The following is a 26,746-nucleotide window of genomic DNA, read 5'->3' as shown; positions in this document are numbered from 1 at the left end:
AACTAAATGAAAAGATGGCTAGACACAAATAAGATAAATATGAAAAAGCAATTAGCTAACCTATATGTGAGCAGTAAGCCATAAAAAAACACAAATGAGAAAACAAAAAAAAAACAACCAAAACAACCCATCATAGCAGCAACAAAATAATTAAATGTTGAGAAGTAAACCTAAGAAATGTGAGGGATCTACACTAAGCAGGAATTTGATGTATCATAAAGATACTATTTCAAAAATGTGGTAAGAAGGCAATGTTTAAGGCAGTGAAACTATTATGTATGATAGTGTAACAGTGGATACACGTCATTATACATTTGTCAACATCCACAGAATGTATAACACTAAGAAAAAACCCTAATGTAAACTATGGTTAATAATAATGTAACAATATTGGCTCATCAATTATAACAAATGTATCACACTTGTATTAGCAAGATGTTACTAGTAGGGGAAACTGGGAGGGGGAGAGGGAAAACGGAAACTCTGTGCTTTCTGTTCAAGTTTTTGGTAAACATAAAACCTCTCTAAAAAACAAAGTCTATTAATTTAAAAAGTGGGATGAGAGAATGGATAATTGGAAAAAAATGGTATAACTGTTACCCATTTAGGGGAAATTAGATATCTCTCTCATAATGCTCTTCCTCTGGGGAAAGTAAGTACTGAGAAGCAAAGTGCAGTCCTTTTCTCCACTGTCACTTGTGGAAGAGTGTCTACAAGATGAGCAAGAGTTAAGGCAGAGGTCACTGACCATAAACTGCCCGGTCTGGCTCATTCTCTTCTATAATTTTGCCCCAAAGCAGAACATAACTCATCTCAAATGTTTGGAACCAACAGTGGAAGAGGGCTGTTGAAATCCATATGCATAGACACTCCAAGCCCTGTAGACAGAGGCAGAAACTTTGGTAATGCTTTAGTGCCTGCAAATATTAGGGACTTCTGTGGGAAGCGTCCTTCGGTCAGGAAAGGTTCACTTCAAAAGAGGCAAGGATTTCAGGCAAGTGTTGGTAGAATGACCTTTTTGCTCTCTTTACAGGTTTTCTTAGTAGGACTGCAAAAGGTAGGAAGCTCCATGTAAGCTCCGCAGCATTGCAGGAGGTTCTAGCTTTTAACAATGTGTGCTGGCATTAGTAGGAGGCATGCAAACAGCTGTCCCAAATTCTGTTCTTCATCGTATCCCAAGAAGAGGACCAGGGAATGACTAACCTTTGGGTTTATGTAGCTTGTCAACAAGGTTCTGCAATCAGTCCTGCACAGCGTGATTTCAAGTTGGCCCTGGGTATAACTCCCTGAGTAGACTGCAGATTCAACTATAGTTGGGTGGTGGATTTAAATCACTGAAAAGATAAAGGGAAATGGAGCCCTTATTATATGGGGGTAAATCTTCTCGGATTGAGATACTAGAAAAGCCTCAACAAAGCTATGATAAACTCAAAACCTAAGAGAAAAATTAAAAAGCCTTCAGAATCACATTTTCTCAGAAAGCCAAGAAAAACAGCACTGGATTTAAACACACATAATGACAATAAGGCCAGTGGGAAAGGAAAGAAAAAGTTAGACACCAGATAAACAGAGGGAAAGGGGACTTCTTCCTTAATGGAAACACAGGGCATGTTAGGTCAAACAGCTTTGAAAGGGAAAGCATATACAGTTTGGTATAACTGCTCTTTAAAAGATAAGACTAGGAAAAAGAGTTATTTTTGCTTTATTTATTCAATTTAGGTGATACATACCAAAGAGATATAATGGAGGAAGAGAAATAAAATTCAGAAAAGGCCTGGATCTAGGAAATTTTTAAGAGCTCTTTCAAAGCTAAAGGTAAGGAATCATGAACATAATGACAGGATTGCCCTTAAAGAGTAGGACAGTTATAATAGGTGGTTACATTAAATTCAGATAGATTTGTAAACTTTTGGAAAAGGAAGATCAGCAATAAAGTAGCTCCTCCATTACATAATTTGCAAGGTGGTGTGTCTGGGAAGACAGGAAGGCTACAAGCTATAGTGGAACATATCTGGGAAATGTGTGGAAATAAGACTCTAAGGGAGAGTACTAGATCACATTAAAGGGAAGCCAAATGACCCAGCCATAATCCAAGCCTAAGTTAATACTGAACTTGTCCATAATTGGAATTACTCTGCTGAGGGTTGGCAGTAACTGAATCAATACTGAACACGTGGACCCTTTTGTTTTCACTAGGACAGTGTCTTTTAAGAAAGGCACTAGAGAAAGAAGAAGCAAAACAAACATTTGGGCCCAAAATCAAAAGGAAAGGAAAAGGAAGTTATTCTGATCTGAATAACGTTAGCTCCACACTATGTAGAAAGGAAAAGATTTAACTTAAACAGGTTAACAACTCAGCTGGTGATGCCTGAAAGGAACAGACAACAGAGACACAGCCTATTTTGACACATACAGGTAACAGAAAGGAATATGTGTGCTACTACTGAGTTTCCAAGGTCTGGAAAGCTCAAGTAACGAGGAAAGGTAAGATTCTGAGGAGCACACTGCAAAGGCCATGTTGGTCCCCATAGGCTTTAGAGCAATCAGTCAAAGGCCATTCTCCAGCTGAGAAAAATGGAAAGGAAAAAAGACCCCTTCAGGGGGCAGGATTAGTAGATACAAGGAATTTCACAGCAGGATAGGATCATAATGGGGACACAAGGGTGCAGAACTAGGAGGATCAGAACTGTAGAGAATGCAAGGCTACAGACTGTGCTTTGCCTGACTGCCTGCTACAAATGTGGATCATCCTCTCTCAAAGGACAGAACTCAACTATTCTAGCATTGGGGTGTGAGGAACACAAGGTTGAAAAAGGAAAAATTAAGCTTTTAATGTGCAGGACAAAGGGGAACAAGAGAAATTCTAGAAGACCTGGCAGCTGAGCAAATCCCCCTGGCAAATTGCTCTAAGTACAAAATATCCTATGCCAGTGAAACATTATAATGCATAGACAAAATTCTTCCCTATATGGTAAAGTGTCCCTATTAGCCTCTTGATAAGTGATTCCTCTTAGCTGAGTTTAGAGTCTATAAATTATAGATAGCCAACACAGACTGGCAAGCCAAAAGCCAAGATATCCTGAAGTTTTCTTTGAAGATTCTCTGTTTTCTAGAAACCGACGTTTCTGTTGTTTTTGTCTGGGAACAAGGTGGGTTAGGACTGTATAGTAAGGTGTCAACATCTATTGTAGAGATGGGAGATTTGCTTCTATCTTTTCAGGTTTGTGGGGATCAGGATGCTGTACTCATATTAAGAGTCCTCTGAACCCTTTGACATTCTGAAAACATGTGGCACCAACCACCTTGACACTGGAAAAATTCAGCTTTGGAGGTGCTAAACTAACTTAATATATGCCAGTGGAAGATAGCCCAGGCTGCAGCTGCTGAACAAAGTCCTAGAACCTACCCAAACACTTAAGTGAATGCTTTTTGGCTGAGACCTGGCATATAAGAAACCAGAGAGGGGCGCCTGGGTGGCTCAGTCAGTTAAGCGTCCGACTTCGGCTCAGGTCATGATCTCACGGTCCGTGGGTTCGAGCCCTGCGTCGGGCTCTGTGCTGACAGCTCAGAGCCTGGAGCCTGTTTCAGATTCTGTGTCTCCTTCTCTCTGTGACCCTCCCCCGTTCATGCTCTGTCTCTCTCTGTCTCAAAAATAAATAAAAAACGTTAAAAAAAAAAAATTAAAAAAAAAAAAAAAGAAACCAGAGAGAGCACACATTTGGAACTGCCTTTAATTTTAACCCACAGGGAGATCACAGATGTGGGAATTTAATAATGAGTGGGTTCATAACAGTCAGATTTGGGGGATTTTATATTGCTAGTATGGAATTAGATGGAGCGCTTTAAGCTGTCATTTCACTCCAGATAATCTGGAAAGCTATGAATGACACCTTGGCTGAGAAAAATTTTAGATGGGAAATGCAAGTGAATTTCCAGTCTAGAGTTAATAGATTATCTACTCATTTTAAAGCTTTCTGGAGTAAAAAATTTAAATAATCTTCCTAAGGTGGTCTGCAGAAGACACATGGAAGAATAGGTATTGATAGAGGATGCCTTTAACATAGAACAAAACACTCCGGGGGCACCTGGGTGGTTCAGTTGGTTAAGCATCTGACTCTTAATTTTGGTGCAGGTTATGATATCATGGTCCATGAGATTGAACCCCCGTCAGGCTTCACACTATCAGCACGGAGCCTGCTTGGGATTCTCTCTCTGCCCCTCTCCTGCTCATGCATGTGTGCTCTCTCTCTCAACACAAATTAAAAAAAAAAAACAAAAAAACAAAAAAAACAAAACGCTCCTTGTACAGGTTAAAAACAAACAAAGAAAACTTAAAAAAAAAAACAAACAAACAAACACAAAAAAAACTTGGAAATAAGAACTTATAGCTACTTGTTCCAGTACATTCTGTTGGGAGTTGGGATGGGGCTCTGGTGCCTGAATACTATTATTCAGCCCTCTGAGATTCTCAACTCAGGGAGTTTATGTAAAGATTTACAGCCAAGTGAGACAAAATAAAACAGATGGGTGAGTGCTTAGTAATCCCCACCTACTCACACCCATATACTCCAATAATCTAAATTTTTAAATTTGCATATTCATATGGCGGGGGGGGGGGAGATAGCGGGGCCCAAATTCACCTTATAGAGTCCACAAGACATATCCTACCTGTCCTCCTTAGCAGATGGAGACCTTAAGTAGAAGTATATGAGTCTCCTTAAAGATAGAGAACTGAGGGCTGAGGGAGGGAGCTGGGTGCATGCGTAGGGGATGGACTAGATGGGTGATGGGTATTAAGGAGGGCATTTGTTATAAGCACTGGGTGTTGTATGTAAGTGATGAATCATGGAATTCTACTCCTGAAACCAATACTGCACTGTATGTTAACTAGAATTTAAATAAAAATTTGGGGCAAAAAGTATGTAAGTCTCAAAAGAGTAATCCTACCATTAATAAAACAACAATGTCTTAAATCCTAGCTTCATTAGAACTTCTCTCTCATTGGGTAAAATTTGTAGGAGAGAGAGAGATGAGTTCAAGATACCTCGCTTCCTCTTTCAGTAAGGTGAAGGTCAGAAATATTTTTCCCAGCCCACACCACACACACACAGACAATATATATGTCTTTTCCTTTCAGGGAAAAGCCTTATAACAGTGGTTTTCAAACTTTTTAGGCAGTAGAATCCATTTTCAAATGATGTGATTACACATAATTTATACAGAAATAATGTTTTCTCTATAGCCAGAGTTAGCCTGGCAACCAAGGGATGGAAGAAACTCCCCTCACTCTTATGCTTAATGATTCACTCACAAATATTTTGCTTCTGATCTCAGCAATCAGTCTCTGGAGGTGGGTTCTGCTAGTTTAGAGATATGAGGACCCAAAAGAAGAATGATTCAAGTGATAGAATCATGTTTCCACAGAATTAGAAGTTAAAACTGCAACCTGGCCATTTTGGCCTCCTCCTGCCACTGGGTAAAAAGAACAAAAGTTACTACATTTAGGTAGTTCTCTGAACCTGGCAATGAAGGGGGGGTGGGGAACCATTGCTCTTTATGGGACAGAAGATAGCTGGAGCTCAGGGGATCCCCTTGGGTATCTTTTGTCTGTTGGGAGAGAAGAGACCTCTGTGGGTCTCTTGAATTCCTATATATTTTAAAACCCGGACATGTCAAGAAGGCAAGGCCCTGACACTTTTTCCCTGGGCCACCATTTCTCAGGATTATGTTGCCAGCAAGCAACCATAGGGATGAGATACCTTCTCCCTCACAAGAATAAGGAGCAGGCTTGCTTATTGTTTGCTATAAAAATGGCAGATTCCTTAAGCTCAGTGTTCATTCCAGAGCTACAACACAAACCCACTGTGTGTATAATATCCATCTGGGCCCCGGGCAGGTCACCCTCATAGTACTTGTGGGGCAAGAGGAACTGACACATACATACGGATGCTCATAATGCTATGCTGTGAGTAATCAAGTCTATTGTCTCTAATCTAGGAGTCTCATGTCTTCTGCCAGCATCCATTAAAGAGCAACAGGCTGGGGGGCCTGCGTAGCTCAGCTGGTTAAGCGCCCGACTGGCTCAGGTTATGATCTGATTCGTGAGTTCGAGCCCTGCGTCGGGCTCTGTGCTGACAGCTCAGAGCCTAGAGCCTGCTTCAGATTCTGTGCCTCCCTCTCTCTGCTCTTCCCTCACTCACACTCGCTCGCATGCTCTCTCTCTCAAGAATAAACATTAGAAAAATAAAATAAAATAAACAGCAACAGGCTAACTAATCAACTTATAAATATCATAAAATCAAATTCCCGCCTAAGGCTCGTACTGCTAAAGCTAGTAATAAGCATTAATGGAAGACTAATGTGACTTTATAGGTAATACCAAAGGTTCAAGATACCTAGGAATAAAGGATTAGATCATCCCATCAGAAAAAGAACCTTGAGGAGTTGGCAAAAGACAAATAGGAATAGTCAGGGAAGGACGAAGTCATGAAAACAATGCATAATAAAAATATTAAATAATAACAATGTGGCTTGCATTTTTATTTTCATCTTTGCGCACACACACACACACATACATTTATGTTTATTTGAGACAGAGAGAGAGAGAGCATGCACATGCACAGGGGAGGGGCAAAAGAGAGGGAAGAGAGAGAATCCCAAGCAGGCTTTGTGCTGTCAGTGCACAAGAACTCAACAACTGTGAGATCATGACCTAAGCCAAAATTGAGTTGGATGCTTAACCGACTGAGCCTTCCAGGCACCCTTTTGCTCTTATATTTATATAAGTTTTAACTATGTGAAACTTTCCCCTTTACAATCAAATAAATCTATTAAGACTTAGGCCTAAGAATCTTGAAAAGACTATAGAAGAAACTGGTATCACCAATAATCTTGAACTTCAAGTTAGATATGGTAAGTGAAAAAGACTGATGACTTTTTTTTTTAATTATAGGAATGAGAATAAGTGCATACATGTTTGTATTTAACAGCTTGAGGTATATAGATCACAGTAGACATTTGTGGATTCTGGCAACCTAGCACCCAATTTCCTGCTTATTAAAACCCGAAGCTCCCGGGGCACCTGGATGGCTCAGTCAGCTGAGCATCCGACTTCGGCTCAGGTCATGGTATCACCGTCTGTGGGTTCAAGCCCCGCGTCGGGCTCTGTGCTGACAGCTCAGAGCCTGGAGCCTGCTTCAGATTCTGTGTCTCCCTCTCTCTCTGCCCCTCCCCTGCTCATGCTCTCTCTCTCCCTCTCAAAAATAAACAAATTAAAAAAAAACAAAACCCAACCTCCCATTTCTGGAAAATTTTCTCATTATGAAAATGGTGAGAGGGCAATTCTCAGAGCCTCTCATTATGGAAACTAGAAGTCAGTTGTTTCTATTATTCACTTACCAGAGCCAAAACCTGGCAAACAATCTAAGGCCAGTCAATTATATGCCAACTTTCAGGATTTTGAATCTTGAGCAAATGATAGAAAGATGGAGGAAAAATCTCTTTACGGTGGCGGCAGCAGCAGCAGGTAGTCAAGACTGTGCCTACACTGTAATGAACTCCAGGGTTTGTGAAGCCTAGCTAACGGAGAATGCCTGATTTCTGCCTGTTTGCCATGCTTGCTCATCTTCCAGCCTGTGGTCAACATTATAAGCTTCTGAACTTCCTACAATAAATTATTTTGACTTAAGAGAGAACATATTTCTTTTGCTGATAACCAAGAATGCCAGTAGACTCGTTGTGATAACAATATCAACAATATTTAACATTAAATAATTTATCAGAGTTTTCACATTCTCTCTCTCACTATCCCCAACATCAGTAAGGTAGGTCAGTATGATATTATAATCATTATTGTGTAAATATAAACATAAAGGCTAAAGAAGTTGACTTGCCCAATGTCACACAATTAGGAAGAGCTAGGATTCAAACCCAGATCTGTTTGATTCCAAAACTCAAGTTATTTCCACTATAGCATATTGTTTCCCATAGCAATGAGTGACTAAAGACAACATGACTAAAAGAAGTTTTATAGAAGATACAAAGACATTTTAAAATCATTGTTCATGATAAAAGCTTACAGTATAATATTAAATTGTGATTGAATTTAAGTGCAATTCAAAGGTCTAAAAAAGAACTAATTTCATTCTGGCAAACCATTTGCCAGTAGACTAACCTGATACCGAGTATAGAATTTATGACATTTAGCATAGATGGCATATTAAGAGTGCCTCTCTTAAATATTAATCAACCACATTTTAGACAGTTCAACAGAATATAACTAAATTATATGCTATATTATTATGTATTAAAATATATAATATGCCAGCTGTTTTAATGATATGAATCTTTGTAATAGATGCCCACTGGAGTAGCTACCCAACTTGTAATTCTCCATTCCCCAGAAATGGAATACATAAAATAAGTACATAAAATAACCCTTTCAAGATCATGTTTGTGCTACGTGACCTTGCTCTCCTTAGCATAGATCATTGATTCAAAGGGTTAACATTCAACCCAAACTAGGTCTATCAGATCCTCTCTCTCCAGGATTTGAAACTCTGAAAGAGAAACAGACTGGCGGTAGTCAGAGCTGAGGTGCAATGAAGGCAGTGTCCTAGAGAGAGGCTAGAGGCCTCTGGGGTTGGCATGATTCTTGCAGCTCCCAAATCTTGATTTTCTTCTCCTCACAGGGAATTTTAATACAATCATGTCTCCTTTAAGATGTGCTTCTGTATTCATTTATTCAACACACATGTGGTAAGTGTCATGATGGCAGTATGCACTTTATACTACCAGAGTTTTTTTTTTAATTTGGAAGTACATTTTACTTTTTTGAAGTTTTTATTTAAATTCTAGTTAGTTAACATATAGTATAATATTAGTTTCAGGTATACAATTTAGTGATTCAACACTACCATACAACCCCTGTGCGCATCACAAAAGTGCATTCTTTACTCCCCTTATTTAACCCATCCACCCACCCACCTCCTTTCTGGTACAGTTTGCTCTCCACAGTTAAGAGTCTGTTTCTTGGTTTGCCTCTCTCTCTCTTTCTCCTATGCTTGTTTGTTTCTTAAATTCTGCATATGAGTGAAATCATATGGTATTTGTCTTTCTCTGACTTTGTTTCGTATAATATTCTCTAGCTCCATCCATGTTGTTGCAAATGTCAAGATTTCATTCTTTTTTATGGCTGAATAAAAAGTGTGTGTGCATCTGTGTGTGTGTGCTTGCATGCGTGTTATCTATTCATCAGTCAGTGGACATGTGGGCTGTTTCCATAGTTTGGCTATTGAAGATAATGATGCTGTAAACATTAGGGTGCATGCATGATTATTTGAATTAGTATTTTTGTATTCTTTGGGTATATACCGCTGGTGTTTAAAGAACATTAATCTCATCCTGGAAAGCCTTGGCCACAGAGGAGGCAGGTCCCTCTCCATGTACTCACCATTCTGTCCTTCCTTTGTCCTCTAAAATCTGCTCCCTCCCCCACCATTCCATTAAAACTTTATTTGCTAAATGCACCACTTTTCAAACCCAGGGAACACTATCTTTTTTTGGCCTCCCTACTACATTTGATACTCCTGTCTCCTCTTCTTTGTAACTTATATCTAGGTTTCAATGACATTATTCCCTGCTGTCTTTCTTCCTTCCACACCTCAATCTCCAATGCACTTTTCTTTCTATCCTTTAAAATGTTGATGTTCCTCTAGAATTTCATCCTGTCTTCTTTTCTTCTTACTTCCTCCTCAATCTCTAGGTGTTATCAACCATACCTATGACATCAACTATTTACTTAACAAATATTTGACACCTATGTGGTAGATGTTGGCAATATAGCACTGAATAAGACAGGTATTGTCCCTGCCCTCAAGGAACTTAGTGCCTAGTAGCAAAGACATACATACAAAGTGTTTATCTGTCTAATAAAGAAGATCAATAGGTGAAGGAAAGAAATAGAGTATATCTAGTACATGCCCTTGACACAATGAAGGGCATTCAGGGAGGAAGTGCCATTTATGGTAAGAACTGAGCATGAGTAAGAGGGAAAGAGTTACAAGCACTGATACAACATTTCAGGCTCTGAAGGAAGACAGGTGCCTTGGAGTGAAATTGCTATGAGAACAATGGTATGAAATCTGACTGAAATAGGATGGGATCAGGTCAGACAGGGCTTTGAAGGCCAGGGTGAGGATAAATATTAATTACAAATCCATGGTAATTAACCTCAAAAAAAAAAAAAAAACCTTCAAAAATACTGCCAGCCATCATACCATTTCCACTCCACAAAAACTATTTTCCTCAACCTCTAACTTCATTTTCTTCTTCATTTCAGCAGATGGTCTCATTTGCTACTTTTCAGAGAGACAGCCTCTGACAGAGGGTCTTTTATTCTGATTCCAAACCTCTCTTCCAACCACTCTTCCTTCCCACTCTGATGAAAGAGAAACTATCCTCCTCCCATGACAGATTACCTTTACTTTAGATCTTATCTCAGGAATCATCTATCAATTATACATTCTGTTTCATATACATTCAACCTCAACATCTCAAATGAATTCTTCCTTTCAGTTTTGAAGCACACTTATATCTCCCGAGTTTAAACACATGAAACCAAACAACCTTCATTTGAACTCCCCTACTCCCTTCTGGGCCAAGTTTCTCCAAAAATATTGTCTCAATGGTCTCATATCCTACTCATGCCAATCTGACTTCCATCTGTCTTCCAATCAAAACAACACACTACAGTCAACAACTCCCCTGTGTTGCTATATCATATCTTGACTTCTCATAGGCTTCAAAATTTGCCATCCTCCTTCTGAAACAATGTCTTCCCTGATTCTGAAAATTCTCACTTTCCTCTTACTCTTCTGGCCTTTTTTTTTGCGGGGGGGGGGGGGAGGGGTCTCCTTTATAGGCTCCTTCCTATTCTTTATCCCAGACTCCTGACTCTCCATAGTTTCAACAAAGTTATCTTCTATCTGCAGATAATCACAAATTTACACTTAAAAAAATTTTTTTAAGTAAACTCTATCTCCAAAATGGGGCTTGAATTCACAACCCTGAAATCAAGAGTTGTGCACTCTACTGCTCTACCTACTGACCAAGCCAGCCAGGTGCACCACAAATTTATACTTTTAACCCACAACTCTCAAACCTGTCAGTTCATTATATACCTTACTGTCTCATGGCATTGTGAACTGAACATATCTAAAATACAACCTATAATCCTTTCCTCAAAGCCTTGATCCTTTTCTCTAGTGTCTCCTCTCTTGGTGGCTAATGTCATCATCTATCTAGTTATGAATTCTAGAACCCTAGAGGTCATAACTGACAACGTGTATTAAATCCCTCAGCATCGAATCAACCACCATATCACAAGAGCAACAAAAACAGCCAACATCATCAGGTCATGCTTTATTTTACTTTGGCTATCTAATTTAGTCATCACAACCACATGTGAGAGTTATCATCACCAAGATCTATTGATTTTACCTCCTAAATCTTGAATATGTCATCTTTTCATCATTGCTACTGCTGCTACCACCTTAGTCCAAGGGACCATCTGAGTTACTGAACAACTTCCTATTTGGTCTGCCAACAACCACTCTGAGAGTTCTCCCATTTGGCCACAGATTAGGCACCATCTTTTTCAAAAGAAAAACAAATACTCACAGATCCCTTTTCTGTTTCTGTCACACACACACACACACACACACACCCCGCATCTGAAGGGGTTTTTAGAGGCACCCCCCCCCCCAATGTCTTATGAGACTATGCATGGACAGTTCTCTACTTCTCCAGTTTCATGTTCGCCATCCTCCCCCTTATGTTCTGTGCTCCAGTCACACTGGCCTTTAATCAGTATCTTGCACTTGCCATTCTATGGTAAGTAGGTCTTTTGACTCAGAACCTCTGCATTTGTTGTTCCATCTACCTAAGAGGCTCCTCCTTAAGGTGCCCTTACTCTTATTTCAGCTCTCAGTTCATTTACCAGTTTCCTGGGGAAATCTTCTTGATGTCAAATGATTTATTCATATGCCCTCACTGTACTATGTTCTTCTCTTTAATAATACCTACCACTGTTGCAATTTTACATTTGTGTGTGTGTGACTGCTTGACTAATGTCTCTCTTACTAGACAAAACCCACATGAAGACAGGGACTGTCTGGTTTTGCTCATCACTGCAACTACACAATCTAGCAAAATGCCTAGCATAGAGTGGGTCTCAATAAATATTCATCTGAAGGGCTGAGTTAGAAAGTCAAACTGAGATAAGGGAATAAATCAACAGTGAGCCAAAAAAAGGCAGTGAATCTACCTACCTTTTGGTTTTAACAAGGGGGAGAGAGGTATTATTTACAGGGGAATGTTGAGACTAAGAATAGGTGTATTGGTTTGGTTGGCTTAAAAGCTAGGGAGGTTAAAACATGACTGAATGTTGATGGCTAGAGTCTAGTAGAAAAGAAGAAGTTAAGGGTGCTTAGCAGAGATGCGAGTAACCAACAATATAACTTTTCTGACCAGACTGAGTCAAAGCCCAGGTGAAATCACTGGCTTTAGATGGAAAAGAGGCAGCTTCTTCACGGTAGCAAAATAAAATGTGACAAAATAGGCTTAAAGACTTGGTGGTAGAAAGTTAAAAGTTAGATAGTTCCAAACTAATGTCTTCTATTTATTTGTGATATCACAAGAGGGATGCCCTACTGAAAATGAGGATATAGAGAAAAGACTCAGGTTAGAGAAAAACAGTAAAATTAATGGAAAGTAGGATTGATCACCAGTACTGACAGCCCTGTTGAAATTAGGACTTACCTAGCAGAGGACTGTTCAATAATGGGATATTCTCCAGCTGTGCTTGGAAGCCTTGCACAAATAAGGTAAATTGTCATCAATGCTTTTGGCCAGATGGATGTGAAAAAAAGGCTGAATGTCAAGAAAGCCTGGGGCATTTGAAAGGGAGTGAAGAGAGAGATGATTATCTCCTAAACTGGGCAGACAAAAGGAGAAGGCAGCAATTAAGAATAGGAAGGTCTGAATGATGGGAGTTGTATATGGGAATTGTTAGCTGAATTAAGTAAGACAAAGCTGGTAGAAAATACATGCCCAAGAAGTGTTTCTCTTACTGAAGATTTAATGCAGAGGGTTTAGATTATTCACAAGAGACCCTAAAGAAAATGACTACTAGTAATTAACAATCTTTAAGAGGTGACTGTACAGAAGCTGAGTCCTTTTAGTTGGTAAATAATCCCAGTTAACTGCTCAGCATCCAGTCTTCAAATCAGCTTTTTTTTGGTTCTCTCACATAATTCTCAATAGCGCTTTAACATAAGCTCTTAAATTCTAATTATGCTTTAATTCACTTAACATGAGAAAACTATAAACTACAGTGGTACTCCAAAAGGTCTCAAAACATATCCCTCAAATGTTAAGGGTCTCCTAGACTTCATTAACACAGTGACAGCAACTGGATAGGAGCAGTAGTGACTATGACCCAGGCCTCCTTTGTAGAGCCCCTCTCTAGTGTATCAGGTAATAAAATTAATCTAAACAAAAAGTTAGGGAAATAAAAAGGTGCTCAACCTAATAAGATGCTACAATACACCCGCTAGAATGGCTAACGTTATAAAGACTGACAATACTAAGTGCTGACAAAGATGAGAGCAAAACCCTCTCTCGTACACAACTGGAATGAGCATGAACTGACACAACTTTGGAAATTACAGGACAGTGTCTATTAGAGCTAAATGTAGTGTAACCTATGACTCCACAGCTCCGCTCTTACGTAGTTCCCAACAGAAATGCAGACATGCACACATCCAAAGACATGTACAAAATATACAAAACATTCCAAGTAGAACTTGTCTTTATAGTGCCAAACTAGAAATGACTCAAATGTCCATAATGATGGAATGGATAAATGTGGTGTATTCATACAGTGGAATACTAAGCACAACGAGGATATACTAAAGTGACACAGAACGACATAATAAATCTCACAAACATAATGTTAGCTTTAAGAAGCCAAGACTCAAGAATATATACAGTAGGATTTCATTTATATAAGTTCAAAAACAGAAAAAACAAATCTATGGTGACAGAAGTTGGAACAGTGGTTGCCTTTGGTGGGGGGGGTAGTGATTCAGAAGAGTGTAAAGGGGGACCTCTTGTGTACTCTTCATGTTCTATTTCTTATCGTTGATGGTGTGTTTAGTTTGTAATAATTCAATGAGCTGCATGTTTATGATTTGTATCCTTTTAGTGAATTCTCTACTTCATTGGAAAGTTTACTTAAAAATAAAAGGCTAGAAATGACTGCAAGGATGATGAAGGAAAAGAGGCCCATAAGAAGCTGAGGCTGCTGGCTCTGTACAACCTCCTTGGCCACTACGTATAGAATTGACTGCTATGTTATGGAGAGATGAAATGACCTAAGTCATATTTATCTAAGATCACAAAACTAATTAATGGTACAGCAGGAATTTGAATTCAGGTATTCTAATTTCAGTGTTCTCAAGTTCTTGTAAGAATGTTTCTGGGTGTGTACAGAGGGGTCCTTGTCATCTAGGCACTCATTATCCTGATCCCCAAAGTAATGAAGTCATATGGGAAAGCAAAAAGAGTCACAATACAAAAATATTCACTGAAGAACAAGAACACTTATAAAACTGGTTCTCATTCAAACATTCTTCCTCTGGCTCAGACCACTTTCTATTTCTGCCAATCCCATCAAATGCCCTTGTCAGTCATTCTTGGTGAGTCTCTCCTGTGTTACGTTAAACAGAACAATACGAGTACAATGTACATCAACTGCAAAGGAAACTGCACATCTTGCAAAAGGATTCCATGAAGTTGGTGAAAATTCTACTGGAGAATACCTTAAAAACATGCAAAGCCATTGACAAAAAGAGAACCCGCAGCTGGGGCGCCTGGGTGGCGCAGTCGGTTAAGCGTCCGACTTCAGCTCAGGTCACGATCTCGCGGTCCGTGAGTTCGAGCCCCGCGTCAGGCTCTGGGCTGATGGCTCAGAGCCTGGAGCCTGTTTCCGATTCTGTGTCTCCCTCTCTCTCTGACCCTCCCCCGTTCATGCTCTGTCTCTCTCTGTCCCAAAAAAAAAAAAAAAAAAAAAAAAAAAAAAAAAAAAAAGAGAACCCGCAGATTAAGATCAGTGAACCACTGTGGAAGAGATCTCTGGTTGTTCTAGCTCTATTTTCCCCTACTACACAGTAACAGAATCCTGATTTTTCAGTAACTTTATTTCTAGTTTAACAGTGGATAAACAGAGGTTAACATAGTCTAAAGCTAAATCTAAGAAATGGATACAATTCAATTTTTGAACCCAAACAGTTAAACATACAATCCCCTTTTCCTCAAGTAAACAGCTGATGCTGCAACCCAGCTGCAACCTATCTACATAAGGAATGAGGCAAGCTTTACAATGCTGGAGTCCACAGATGAAACCACCTCTCTGGGGATGGGGGAGGGGGGCGGGGGGGGGGGGAGGATTGCTGGAAACAAATTTGAGCACTGGTTAACTGTGTTCAACTACCCTTTAGGAGCACACACTTGTTAAATGCACCAGTAATTTGAAGTCACCGGTGTTGCAAATATAAAAAGGTTTACATGAAAGGAACTTGAATGTATACATGAAAATAGATACATTAAAGTCAGGTACATACAATACTGAATGCAGACATTCACGGTGACTTCGGCACAAAAGCCGGGGAAGATTTAAAGGCATTCAGACAGATATCTACCGCATTCATGCACCATGCCAGAAGCTGATGAACAAAGACAAGATCCCTGCAGTCAGAGTTTGCTTCAAGAAATCAGAAGCTAGGATCTAATTACAAATCTCAAATTCCTGTACTGTTCTCCATATTCCCATCAAAACCACTAGATAAGCAAACCAGGTTCTGCAGTTATTCATACACCCTGCTTTTGTCTTCTTTGGAAACAGGACCACAGTTACAGAACAGAAACATTCCCACATCTAAGAAGCCTTTGCTATAAATAAAGCTTACGGTAACCAAGTGACTTTTCTATACTTATTGGTATAAGATGTTATGGAATTAAAAAAAAAAAACCCACCAAAAAACCTCTCTTGTCTACATCCTCCACGTTAAAATCCGTTCTTTTCATCACCCACCTTTCGCCGACGTGAAGACGGTCATTAATGCGCCACACGTCAAGGACAGAACAAAGAGCTCCTCTTAATAACAGAGGCGCAGAGGAGCCTTAAAAGACTGCGCGGTATTTATCGGTGACTGTTTCTGCTCTAAATTAACACGTACAGGAGGATTTGCCTTCAACTAGCTCCACCCGGGGAACACAGACGAGGGGCGGGGATCCTTATCTAAGAGTAGCTGATTTCAGGCCAGCAATGCTTCTCCCTTCTGAGGGGGCTTCGGGCTGGGCTGTGCCAATGGGCTTCTTCGCACGAGATCTCACGACACCTTAACGCGGCGGCTCGCCAATAGAAGGATCCTCGCCTCACAAAGAGATAACTAGGGCAGAGCTGTTACACAACCGATACGCGATGCCGAATATGCCAGCCCAGGAGTCTCCCAGGAGCCTGACTTGCGAGCCACGCAGCACCGGCAGACGAGGAGACGCTTCTGCTCGACAAATGGTTAACGCGACCCTCTACTAACAGCAGCTTGGCTGGCGTGCGAAAATGGAAGGAAAGGCGAGGACAGAGGAGAGTCGCGATCACCACCGGGCGCGGTTTCGGCCCAGGGAGCCAGGGGCGCGAGTCCCGGACCCCCTCCCCCCTGGCGTCCGTCACTCCCACAAAGGCGGTACCTGTTTCCGCATGTTATTCATGACGCCCATGAAGCCCGCCAACAATTTAGCTTCTTCTCGAGCAGCAAGTTTCTTCTCGGTCTTCTTCTTGCTGCTCTTCTCCACCCCGGAGGCTGCCATCCTCCGTCAGCTCCGTTCACGCCCGGGGCTGTGGCCGGGCCGAGCGGCGGGGGGCTGCACGCTCAGGGCACGCCGGGGCTTCTGCTTACCAAACACCGCGGCCGGGACTGCGGCTGCAGTGCCCTGCTGCCGGCGCGGCCACTGCGGAAGGACAAGGCCTGGCGGCCCCCTCAGAAACTCACCGGGAGGCGACGTCGCGGGCTCAGCGGCGTCCCGACCGAACTGGAGCCGGGCTGAGGAGTCTGCGCACTTCGCTCACGGGGGCGGGGCACTATGAAGGGAGCGGTGGGCGGGGCGTGCGCGTCACAGAGGCGCGCCGCTCCCTGCGACGCGGCGCTGGGCGGGAGCCTGGGTCGCCCCCGGGAGCAGGAACGGTTTTGACTTTCAGCGGCCCCAAGGACGAGCGTGCGCTTCCATTTCCCCAAGTCAGATTTTATAAATTTAGGTTATGTGGTGAGATTATATATATTTTTTTGGAAGCGTAGGCGGTAGGACACATTAGGGTGTCTCCCGTTAGCGTAAGCTCCTTAGGAACAGGATTGGTGTTTTCTTCACTGCAGCATCAGACGCAAACTGTAGGCGCTCAATATATATTTATTAAATGATGAAAGATGTTCACGTACTGCCAGTAAAAGGCGTATTACACAGAATACAAGATTTATTTGCTTGGGATTCATAGAGCAAAAACGTACAGTACCGTTGGCGTCTCCCTGATGTGGAACGCCTGCCTACTTAGGCTGGATTACTGTGTTTGAAACCAGAGGATCAGGTTAGAAACCAGAAATCTTCAGTTAGTCTTACCCAAATGTTCTACCGGAACTCAATCACAGAACGCATGAAAAGACTTTTGGTGACTCTAATAATCTTTCTAGTGCATGATAATGTACAAGATCATTTGAAATTATACATTGTTTCACATTCTGAAAAATTTCTACATAACCCAGAGGGTAGAAGATTTTCTACCTATGTCTATATGGGTATATATGGAGACATGTTTTATGGAAAATAACATGCTATTGAAGTATTATGCTTTCTCTTCATGAAGACAAACTATACAATAACTCAAATGAAAAAGCAAGGGGTATATAAGCCTCCATTTTTACGAAAGTCTAAGGCATTTATGCCTCTGTGCACTTTATCTTTCTTCTCTTAATCTAGAGGTTCTCAGATCTTGTATTTTAGCTAGTTCATAATTTGAGGTTTTATACTGGAGCCTGGCAATAGAAACCATTTATTCCTCATGAAATTAGAAATGAGGAAAACCCTACGTACTTCATCAAATGCCCCAGGACACTGAAGAATATGAGTGCATTTAAGTATTTATTTTAATTGAAAGTAAGTGGAAACCTGTCTTCTAACTCTTAAGGCCTTGGGAGTCACTAAGGATCCATGATTCCAAAGCAGAAATACAGGTGAGGAGATGGAATACTCATCTGTAACAAGGCAAAAAAACCCAAGAAACAGTAATCACCTATTTGATGTTAAAACAATCCTTTTACATATTGCAGAATATGCCTCCTTTTACTGTGCTTTGCTTTATTGTACTTTGCAGGTATTGCACTTTTTTAAATTTAAGGTTTGTGGTAATACTGTGGTGAGCAAGTCTATCAGCACAATTTTTCCAACTGCATTTGTTCACTTTGTGGGTCACATTTTGGTAATTCTAGCAGTATTTTATATTATTATTATGTTTTTTATGATACTCTTGATCAGTGACCTTTGATGTTACCATTCGAATTATTTTGGGGTGCCACAAACTGTCCCTATATAAGATGGTGAACTTTGTAAATACATGTGTTCTGGCTCTTTCACCAACCAGCTGTTTCCCTGTCTCTCCTCAGACCTCCCTATTCCCTGAGATGCATCAATGAGGGAATTAGGTCAATTAATAACCCTAAGGGCCTCTAAGTGTTCAAGGGAAAGGAAGAGCTATACATCTGTCACTTTAAATCAAAAGCTAGAAATGATTAAGCTTAGTGAGGAAGACATGTTGAAAGTGAGATAGGCCAAAAGCTAGGTCTCTTGCACCAAACTGTTAGCCAACCTATGAAGGCAAAAGAAAAGTTCTTGATGGAAATTAAAAGTACTACTCCAGCGAACATACAAATGATTGAGTGAAACAGCGTTACTGCTTATATGAAGAAAGGTTTAGTGCTCTAGATAGAAGATCAAACCACCCACAACATTCCCTTAAGCCAAAGCCTAATCCAGAGCACAATCTTAACCCTCTTCAATTCTATGAATCCTGAGAGAGGTGAGGAAGCTGCAGAAATTTGAAGCTATCGGAGGTTGGTTCATGAGGTTTAAGGAAAGAGCTATGTCCGTAACACAAAAGTGCAAGGTGAAGTGGTGATGATGTAGAAGCCATATCAAGTTATGCACAAGATCTAGCTAAGGCAATTAATGAAATGTGGCTACACTGAACAACAGATTTTCAATCTAGACTAAACAGGCTTCTATTGGAAAAGAGGCCACCTGGTATTTTCATAGCTAAGGGAGAATAGTCAATGCCTGATTTTAAAGTTTCAAAGGACAGCGTTACTCTCTTGGGGCTAACGAAGCTGGTGGCTTTAAGTTCAAGCCGATGCTCATTTACCATTCCAAAAATCCTAGGACCCTTAATAATTATGCTAAATTTACATGGAAAAACAAAACCTAGGTAATGGCACATTTGTTTACAATATGATTTACTTAATATTTTAGCCCCACTGTTGAGATCTGCTTCCTTTCAAAATATGACTGCTCATTGACAATACCCCTGGTCACCCAAGAGCTCTGATGGAGATATAAAACAAGATTTTCATGCCTGCTAATACAACATCCATTCTGCAGCTCATGGGTCAAAGAGAATTTTGACTTATTATTTAAGAAACACATATCGGGGCACCTGCATGGCTCAATGGATTAAGTGTCTGACTCTTGATTTTTGCTCAGGTCATGATCTCATGGTCGTGAGAGCAAGCCCCAGGTAGAGCCCTGCGTTGAGCCCTGCATCAAGCAGATTCTCTCTCTTGCTTTCTGCCTGTAGACGCCATCATGTCAGAGTCTCCCAAAGAGCCTGAACAGTTGCGGTTTTCATCAGAGGTTTGGGCTTTGAACCAACCGATGAGAGTCTGAGGAGCCATTTTGAGTAATGGGGGAACGCTTACAGACTGTGTGGTAATGAGAGATCCAACACGAAGCGCTCCAGAGACTTTGGGTTTGTCACGTACGCCATTGTGGAAGAGGTGGACGCAGCCATGAATGCAAGGCCACACAAGGTGGATGGAAGAGTTGTAGAACCAGAGAGGGCTGTCTCAAGAGACGAGTCTCAAAGACCTGGTGCCCGCTTAACAGTGAAAACGATTTCTGTCGGTGGCCTTAAAGAAGACCCTGAAGCACACATCCTAGAGATTATTTTGAACAGAATGGGAAAACTGAAGTGACTGAAATCATGGCTGACCGAGGTAGTGGCAAGAAGAGAATTTTGCTTTTGTAACATTTAATGATCATGACTCTGTAGACAAGATTGTCATTCAAAAATACCATACTGTGAATGGCCACGCTGGGAAGTGAGGAGAGCCCTATTTAAGCAGGAGATGGCTCGTGCTTCATCCAGCCAGAGAGGTCAAAGTGGTCCTGGAAACTTTGGTGGTGGTTGTGGTGGGAATGACAACTCTGGTCGTGGGGGAAACTTCAGTGGGCGAGGTGGCTTTGGTGGCAGGCGAGGTGGCTTTGGTGGCAATCGTGGTGGTGGACGTGGTGGCAGTGGGGACGGCTGTAACGGATTTGGTAATGATGGAAGCAATTTTGGAGGTGGCGGAAGCTATAATGATTTTGGCAATTACAACAATCAATCTTCAAATTTTGGACCCCTGCAAGGAGGGAAGTTTGGAGGCAGAAGCTCTGTGCCCTATGGTGGTGGAGGCCAATACTTTGTCAAACCAGAAACCAAGGTGGCTGTGGCAGTTCCAGCAGCAGCAGTAGCTATGGCAGTGGCAGAAGGTTTTAATTACTGTCGGGAAACGAAGCTTAGCAGGAGAGGAGAGCCAGAGAAGTGACAGGGAAGCTACAGGTTACAACAGGTTTGTGAGCTCAGCCAAGCACGGTGGTGGCAGGGCCTAGCTGCCACAAAGGAGTCATGTTTTAGACAATATTCATGTGTATGGGCTAAAACCCGAGGACTATATTCATGACTAATTATATAACAGTTTATTTTAGTTTCTGTTCTGTGGAAAGTGTAATGCACTCCAACAAAGGGTTTTAATGTAGATATTTTTTTTGCACCCATGCTGTTGATTTCTCAATGTAATAATCTAATCATGATGCTGAATAACTATGTCTTTAAAAATAAAAGATTCTCTCTCTCTCCCTCTCATGCATGGAGGAGAAGAAAATAATAAATAGAATAAATAATAAATAAAAGTAATAAAATATTTTTTAAAAATAAAAATAAAAAATTTTTCTTTAAAATAAATAAAAATAAAAATGCATTTATAAGGCTATAGCTGCCATAGATAGTTATTCGTCTGATAAGTCTGAGCAAAGTAAATTGAAAATCTTCTGGAAAGGATTCACCATTTTAGATGCCATTACGAACATTCATAACCCATGGGAAGAGGTCAAAATGTCAACATTTACAGGAGTTTGGAAGAAGTTGATTACAACCCTTATGGATGACTTGGAGGGGTTGAAGACTTCAGTGCAGGACAGAACTGTAGACATGATGGAAACAGCAAGAGAACTAGAACCAGAGATAAAGACTGAAGATGTAATTGAGTTGCTGCAATCTCAAGATCAAACTTTAATGGATGGGGAGTTACTTCTTATGCAGGAGCAAATAAAGTGGTTTCTTCAGATGGAATCTACTCCTGGTTAGGAACTGTGAAGACTGTTGAAATGACAAGGATTTAGAATACTACAGAAACTTAGTTGATAAAGCAGCAGCAAGGTCTGAGAGGATTGACTCCAATTTTGAAAAAATTTTACTCCTACTGTGAGTAAAATGCTATCAAACAGGGATATCACATGCTACAGGGAAATCAGCTGTGAAAGGAGGAGTCCACTGAAGCAGCAAACTTCATAGTTGTCTTATTTTAAGAAATGGCACAGCCACCCCAGGCTTCAGCAACCCACCACCCTGACCAGTCAGCAGCCATCAACATCAAGGTAAGATCCTCCACCAGCGAAAAGATTATGGCTTGCTGAAAGTTCAGATGATGATTAACAATTTTTGGTAATAAAGAATTTTACAATTAATGTATGTACATTGTTTTTTAAGGCATAATGCTATTGCATGCTTAATACACTATAGTGTAAAGATAATTTTTATATGCACTGGGAAAGCATAAAATTCATTTGACTCACTGTATTATGATTTTTGCCTTATTTCAGTAATTTGGAACTGAACCATAATATCTCCAAGGTATGCCTATGTAGCACAAGATTAAGCATGAAACCTTGCCTGGATGCCAGTCAAGCAGCCCCACTCCTTAGTTGTTCAACTTGGGGCAAATTGGTCAACTTCTCTTATGCCTCAGCGTCTCTATTTGTAAGAATAGAACCTACCACATGGAACTGGTATAAGGATTACAAAAATGCTTAGATTGGTGCCACGCTGAGACAAACAATATTACTTTACTGAGTAATAATTTCACTGTTATTATTTAATCCAGAATTCCCCAAAATGTGTTCCTCAGAATTCTAGTGCTATGAACAATCCCTATCCCCCTGAAATAGGATCCCTGTGAATACAATTTTGGGAAATAAGATATATGTTCTTAGAGAAAATCCCAAATATATTTACATATGAAGTTTTTGGCAAAGACTTTGCTGTACCTATTGCTTGAACGTAATCGAGTTTTCCATAATATACTGCCTTGGGCATCAGGTTAGCCTGTTCCTATTTTCCATCCACAAATTATTTGATATTCTATCCACTTACAGTATGGGACTCTAAAGCTACCCTTGTCCTATGAGACTTATACTTGGTATAGCTTATTGGATCAAAGTTGAACACCTGAGCCGAAGAAAGCCAATTAATAAACTGGTGGGGAGAGCAATTAGCTTCTCTCTGGAAACTGGACAAATAGATGTTAGTGAGCTGGCACTTAGCAATTCTACAGGGTATATGTACAAGGGGCTCAGGCAGCCATCTTAGGGCCGTGTGCATAGATAAGCCGAGTAAAGCAGTCTGCAGAAACTACATAGAGGAAAAGAAACCCAGAGATCCAGAGAGAAATCAAAGGAGAGACCAGGTGGTGTGTGTGTGTGTGTGTGTGTGTGAGAGAGAGAGAGAGAGAGAGAGAAATAGAGGCAGAGACAGAGACATATAGTGAGGTTAAGCTTAAAATTCAGGATCTCTAATAGGCCCTTTTTAAGGTTGGAGTCCTAGCAATGTGTTCATATAGTCATTTGGTTTTGTAAAATTTCTAAAAGATATTGTAACCATACTAGGTTGAGTCTGTTGTCTCATTCTACTCTGATTTTATCTCTATATATTTCTTTTACTATAAAGTGGTGTGGGAGTGGACATGGATTTTTTGAGACATGACTAAGAACAAACTGAGCTTGGGATACATTTTGTTGGGGTTTAGTAGCATGTACTTTTGTGGATCATAGTTACTTCTATATAATTAGGTTATTTTCAGCCCTTCAATGTAGGTATGACTTCCAGGCATAGTCCTTGTGCCCACTGTGCCACTTCTGTGCTGCAATGTAAAGATGTAGGGCCAGAGATCTTATCACAATATATTCTACAGTGCCCAATACCATAAGGAGTGGAGGAAAAACAAGTGTGAAATATATAAAGCCAGAAGCTGGTCTGTGGAAATTTCTTTCAATCTTCAGTTGTGTAAAATGGTAGGCAAAAAAGATTTAGTGTTCATTGAATTCTAGTCAAAAATGGTAGAAATATGCTTGTCATGCATATATTTTATAATACAGCATATAAGTTACAAGCGTGACCTCAGCTTGCAAAATGGTGGAGTAAGTTGTACCTCTGAAAATCGATTCCTCCCTGAAAGCGACAAGAACACTAGGGAACTGTCAAAATCAGCTTTTTCAGGTTGCTAGAAACTAGCTAAAGGCTTGAAATAATCTAAGGAGTATTTTTTTGTATCTTGTTTTCTTTCCTCAAATATTATGTTTATGAAGCTCATCGCTCTTAATACTTACAGCTTTATCATTTTTTTTTACTGCAATGTAATTTTTTGTTGTGTCCATATCCATCCTTTATCCATTTTCCTATTAGGGTACATTTAGGTTGTTTAGACTTTTTTTCTATCACCAAAACATAGCTATTCATATATAAATACATATCTCCTTGGATATATGTGTGAGATTCTATGGTCCAGGTGTGGAATTGCTTAGAGAGGAAATATGCATTGTCAACTTTACTAGCTTTTGTCGAATTGTTCTGCAAAGTGGTTGTACCAAGTTATATTCTTACTAGCAATGGATAAGTGCTCAACTATTTCAGAACCCCAAATTTTGTTTATACAGCTCATAATCATAAGTGGTAAGGAAGTGGGGGATTTAAGCTGACAATTAGTCTTTATTATTTAAGCCATTTTTTCCTTCAATGAAGTCAACAAAGATTAACATTTAATGAGCACTTACTATATTCCAATCACTGTTACCTATTTTCTCTATATCATTCCCTTCATCTTCATGGCCCTCTGAACTAGGCACTGATAATTTGCACTTCACAAGAGTCAAGAACTTCTCTTCAAAAGGCACTGTTAAGAGAATGAAAAGACAAGCTACAGACTGGGAGAAAATATTTGTAAATCACATACCTGATGAATGACTCATTTCCAGAATATAAAAGAACACTCAATAGGAAGAAAAGAAACAATTGGGGGGCGGAGGCAGGAAACCAAGAAAGCAAAATATTTGAACAGATACTCTACCGAAGCATATATATGGATAGGAAATAAGCATCAGTAGATGTCAGAAAATGCAAATTAAAACCACAATAAGATGCCACTTCATGCTAAAAGAATGTCTAAAGTTACAAAGACTGACCATATCAAGTGTGTGTGAGGATTTGGAAAAACTGGTGCTCTCATACACTGCCAGTGGGAAATGTTAAATGCATAACCACTTTGGGCAATAGTTTGGCAGTTTCTTAAAATTAAACATATGCCCATTAGATTTGATATTAGATAAATCAACCATTAGATAAATCAACCATTCTATTTATAGGTATTTATCCTAAAGGAATGAAAGCACATGTCCTGTAAAAACTTGTAAAAAATGTTTATAGAAGACTTATTTGTAATAGCCTGAAACTGGAAAAAACTCCATATTCAACAGGTGAAGATACAAAAGAAAGTGATATACCCATACAGTGGAATACTATGTGCCAATAAAAAAGAATGAACTACTGATACATGCAAAAAAATGGATGGATATCAAAATAATTTCGCTGAGTAGAACAGGACAGGCAAAAAATAATACACACTGTATGATTCCATTTTATAATTCTAGACAATACAAACTAATCTGTATTGATAGAAAGTAGATCAGTGGTTGCCTAGGTTATGGGTTGGGGACAGGGAGGGACAAAAGGGAAAGATTACAAAGGGGCACGGAGAAAAATTGGGGGAAGCTCTAATGGTGATGTCAGCAAGATGGCTGAATAAAACCTCCCTTGCTTGTATTCCGTCCTCAACAATAAAATTTGACATCTATCCATGAACAAAAGTGCCTGTGTGGAAGATAGGAGATTGTGAATTTCCTGTACAGTCCAAGAATTAGGAGGGGTATTTTGAGAAGACAGGCCTGCACCCAGGCAGTTGACCTATCTACTGTAGTCCCAGCTGTAGACCCAAAACAGTTTCATATCCTTGAAGACTTAGCTGTAGCCTTGTTTGGCTTTAGTTCTGTTACCAACACTATATACCAAGGGATTTGAGAGAGGACTTGCCCACTTGTGAGTCAGGTAGTAGACCTTGGTTTGGGCTGTGGAACCTGAAGTAGCCCATGAACTGGCATCTGCCTATCTTAGCTATAGTCTGGGAGGTCCTGGAGAATACTGATTTAAGCAATCACCCACAACGAAAGATCCTTTTTGGAAGTTCAAGTGTCCAGCAGATAAGATCCAGCACAATGTTGGAGCCAAAAACAAACAGACAAACAAACAAATCCAAGACAGTGCAGTGGTGAGGGTAAGAGGAACAGTTTGACTCTACCTGTATCAACTCTCCCACAAAGCAACACAGCTTAGTACTAAGAGAGCCCTTCTCAGCACATGATTTCTCCCACAGGGGAAAGTGAAAGCATGTGAATGAACACCTGGCTTTCCCACTTGTGCAGGATGCTGCCAAAAGGACCCATTTATCTCAGGGCACCTGAGTGGCTCAGTCAGTTAAACATCCAGCTTCAGCTTGGATTATATCTCACAGTTCATGGGTTTGAGCCCCATATTAGGTTCTGTGCTGACAGCATGGAGCCTGCTTGGGGTCCTCTTTCTCTCTACCCCTCCTTCATGCATTCATTCTCTCTCTCTCTCTCTCTCAAAAATGAACTTTTAAAAAAGACCCCATTTCTCCCTAGTCCCAATCCGGAGTACTAAGTCATGAGCTGCATGACTGGAGGGTGGTGAACAGCTGAGAGAATAGCATCCAGGACTCAGGATAACTGTATGAAAGGGACACAGAACCTCTACACTGACAAGCATTCCATTGGGAGGCTTGCCCATGAACCACTGGGTATGCCTTGCTTGCAGATCCCCCCAGCTGGCCCACAGGCACCCCCAGCACTCTATTTGTCTCAACCACACACATTCCCATCCCATGGCCAGTTCCCTGTGTATACTCCCAATGGCAGTGAG

At 40.5% G+C, this 26,746-nt stretch overlaps 1 protein-coding gene and 1 pseudogene across 4 annotated transcripts in view; one reads left to right on the top strand and one right to left on the bottom strand.

Moving 5' to 3' along the window:
- KLHL7 (kelch like family member 7) overlaps window positions 1-17,190 on the bottom strand; it is a 69,480-nt gene extending 52,290 nt beyond the window's left edge. The window contains exons 1-2 of one of the 4 annotated variants that reach the window (XM_049642890.1): window positions 17,112-17,190; window positions 1,204-1,334 (exon numbers count right to left, since the gene is read on the bottom strand). Coding sequence is in view for 1 of the 4 variants with exons in the window: in XM_049642888.1 (XP_049498845.1) it covers window positions 16,810-16,929 (120 nt within the window). In the remaining 3 variants the exon portion in view is untranslated. Of the gene's footprint in view, window positions 1-1,203; window positions 1,335-16,809 lie in introns of all 4 variants that reach the window. The other 3 variants (XM_049642889.1, XM_049642888.1, XM_049642892.1) reach the window with 3 other exon arrangements.
- A 2,876-nt stretch (window positions 17,191-20,066) lies between these two features.
- Window positions 20,067-21,294, top strand: LOC125930436 (heterogeneous nuclear ribonucleoprotein A1-like; annotated as a pseudogene).
- The last annotated feature ends 5,452 nt before the right edge of the window (window positions 21,295-26,746 follow it).

The sequence above is a fragment of the Panthera uncia genome, chromosome A2 (assembly GCF_023721935.1).
Source record: "Panthera uncia isolate 11264 chromosome A2, Puncia_PCG_1.0, whole genome shotgun sequence".
Taxonomy (NCBI): Eukaryota; Metazoa; Chordata; class Mammalia; order Carnivora; family Felidae; genus Panthera; species Panthera uncia.
Note: the sequence above shows the minus strand (reverse complement) of the source record. Positions and strands in the feature narration are given on the sequence as shown.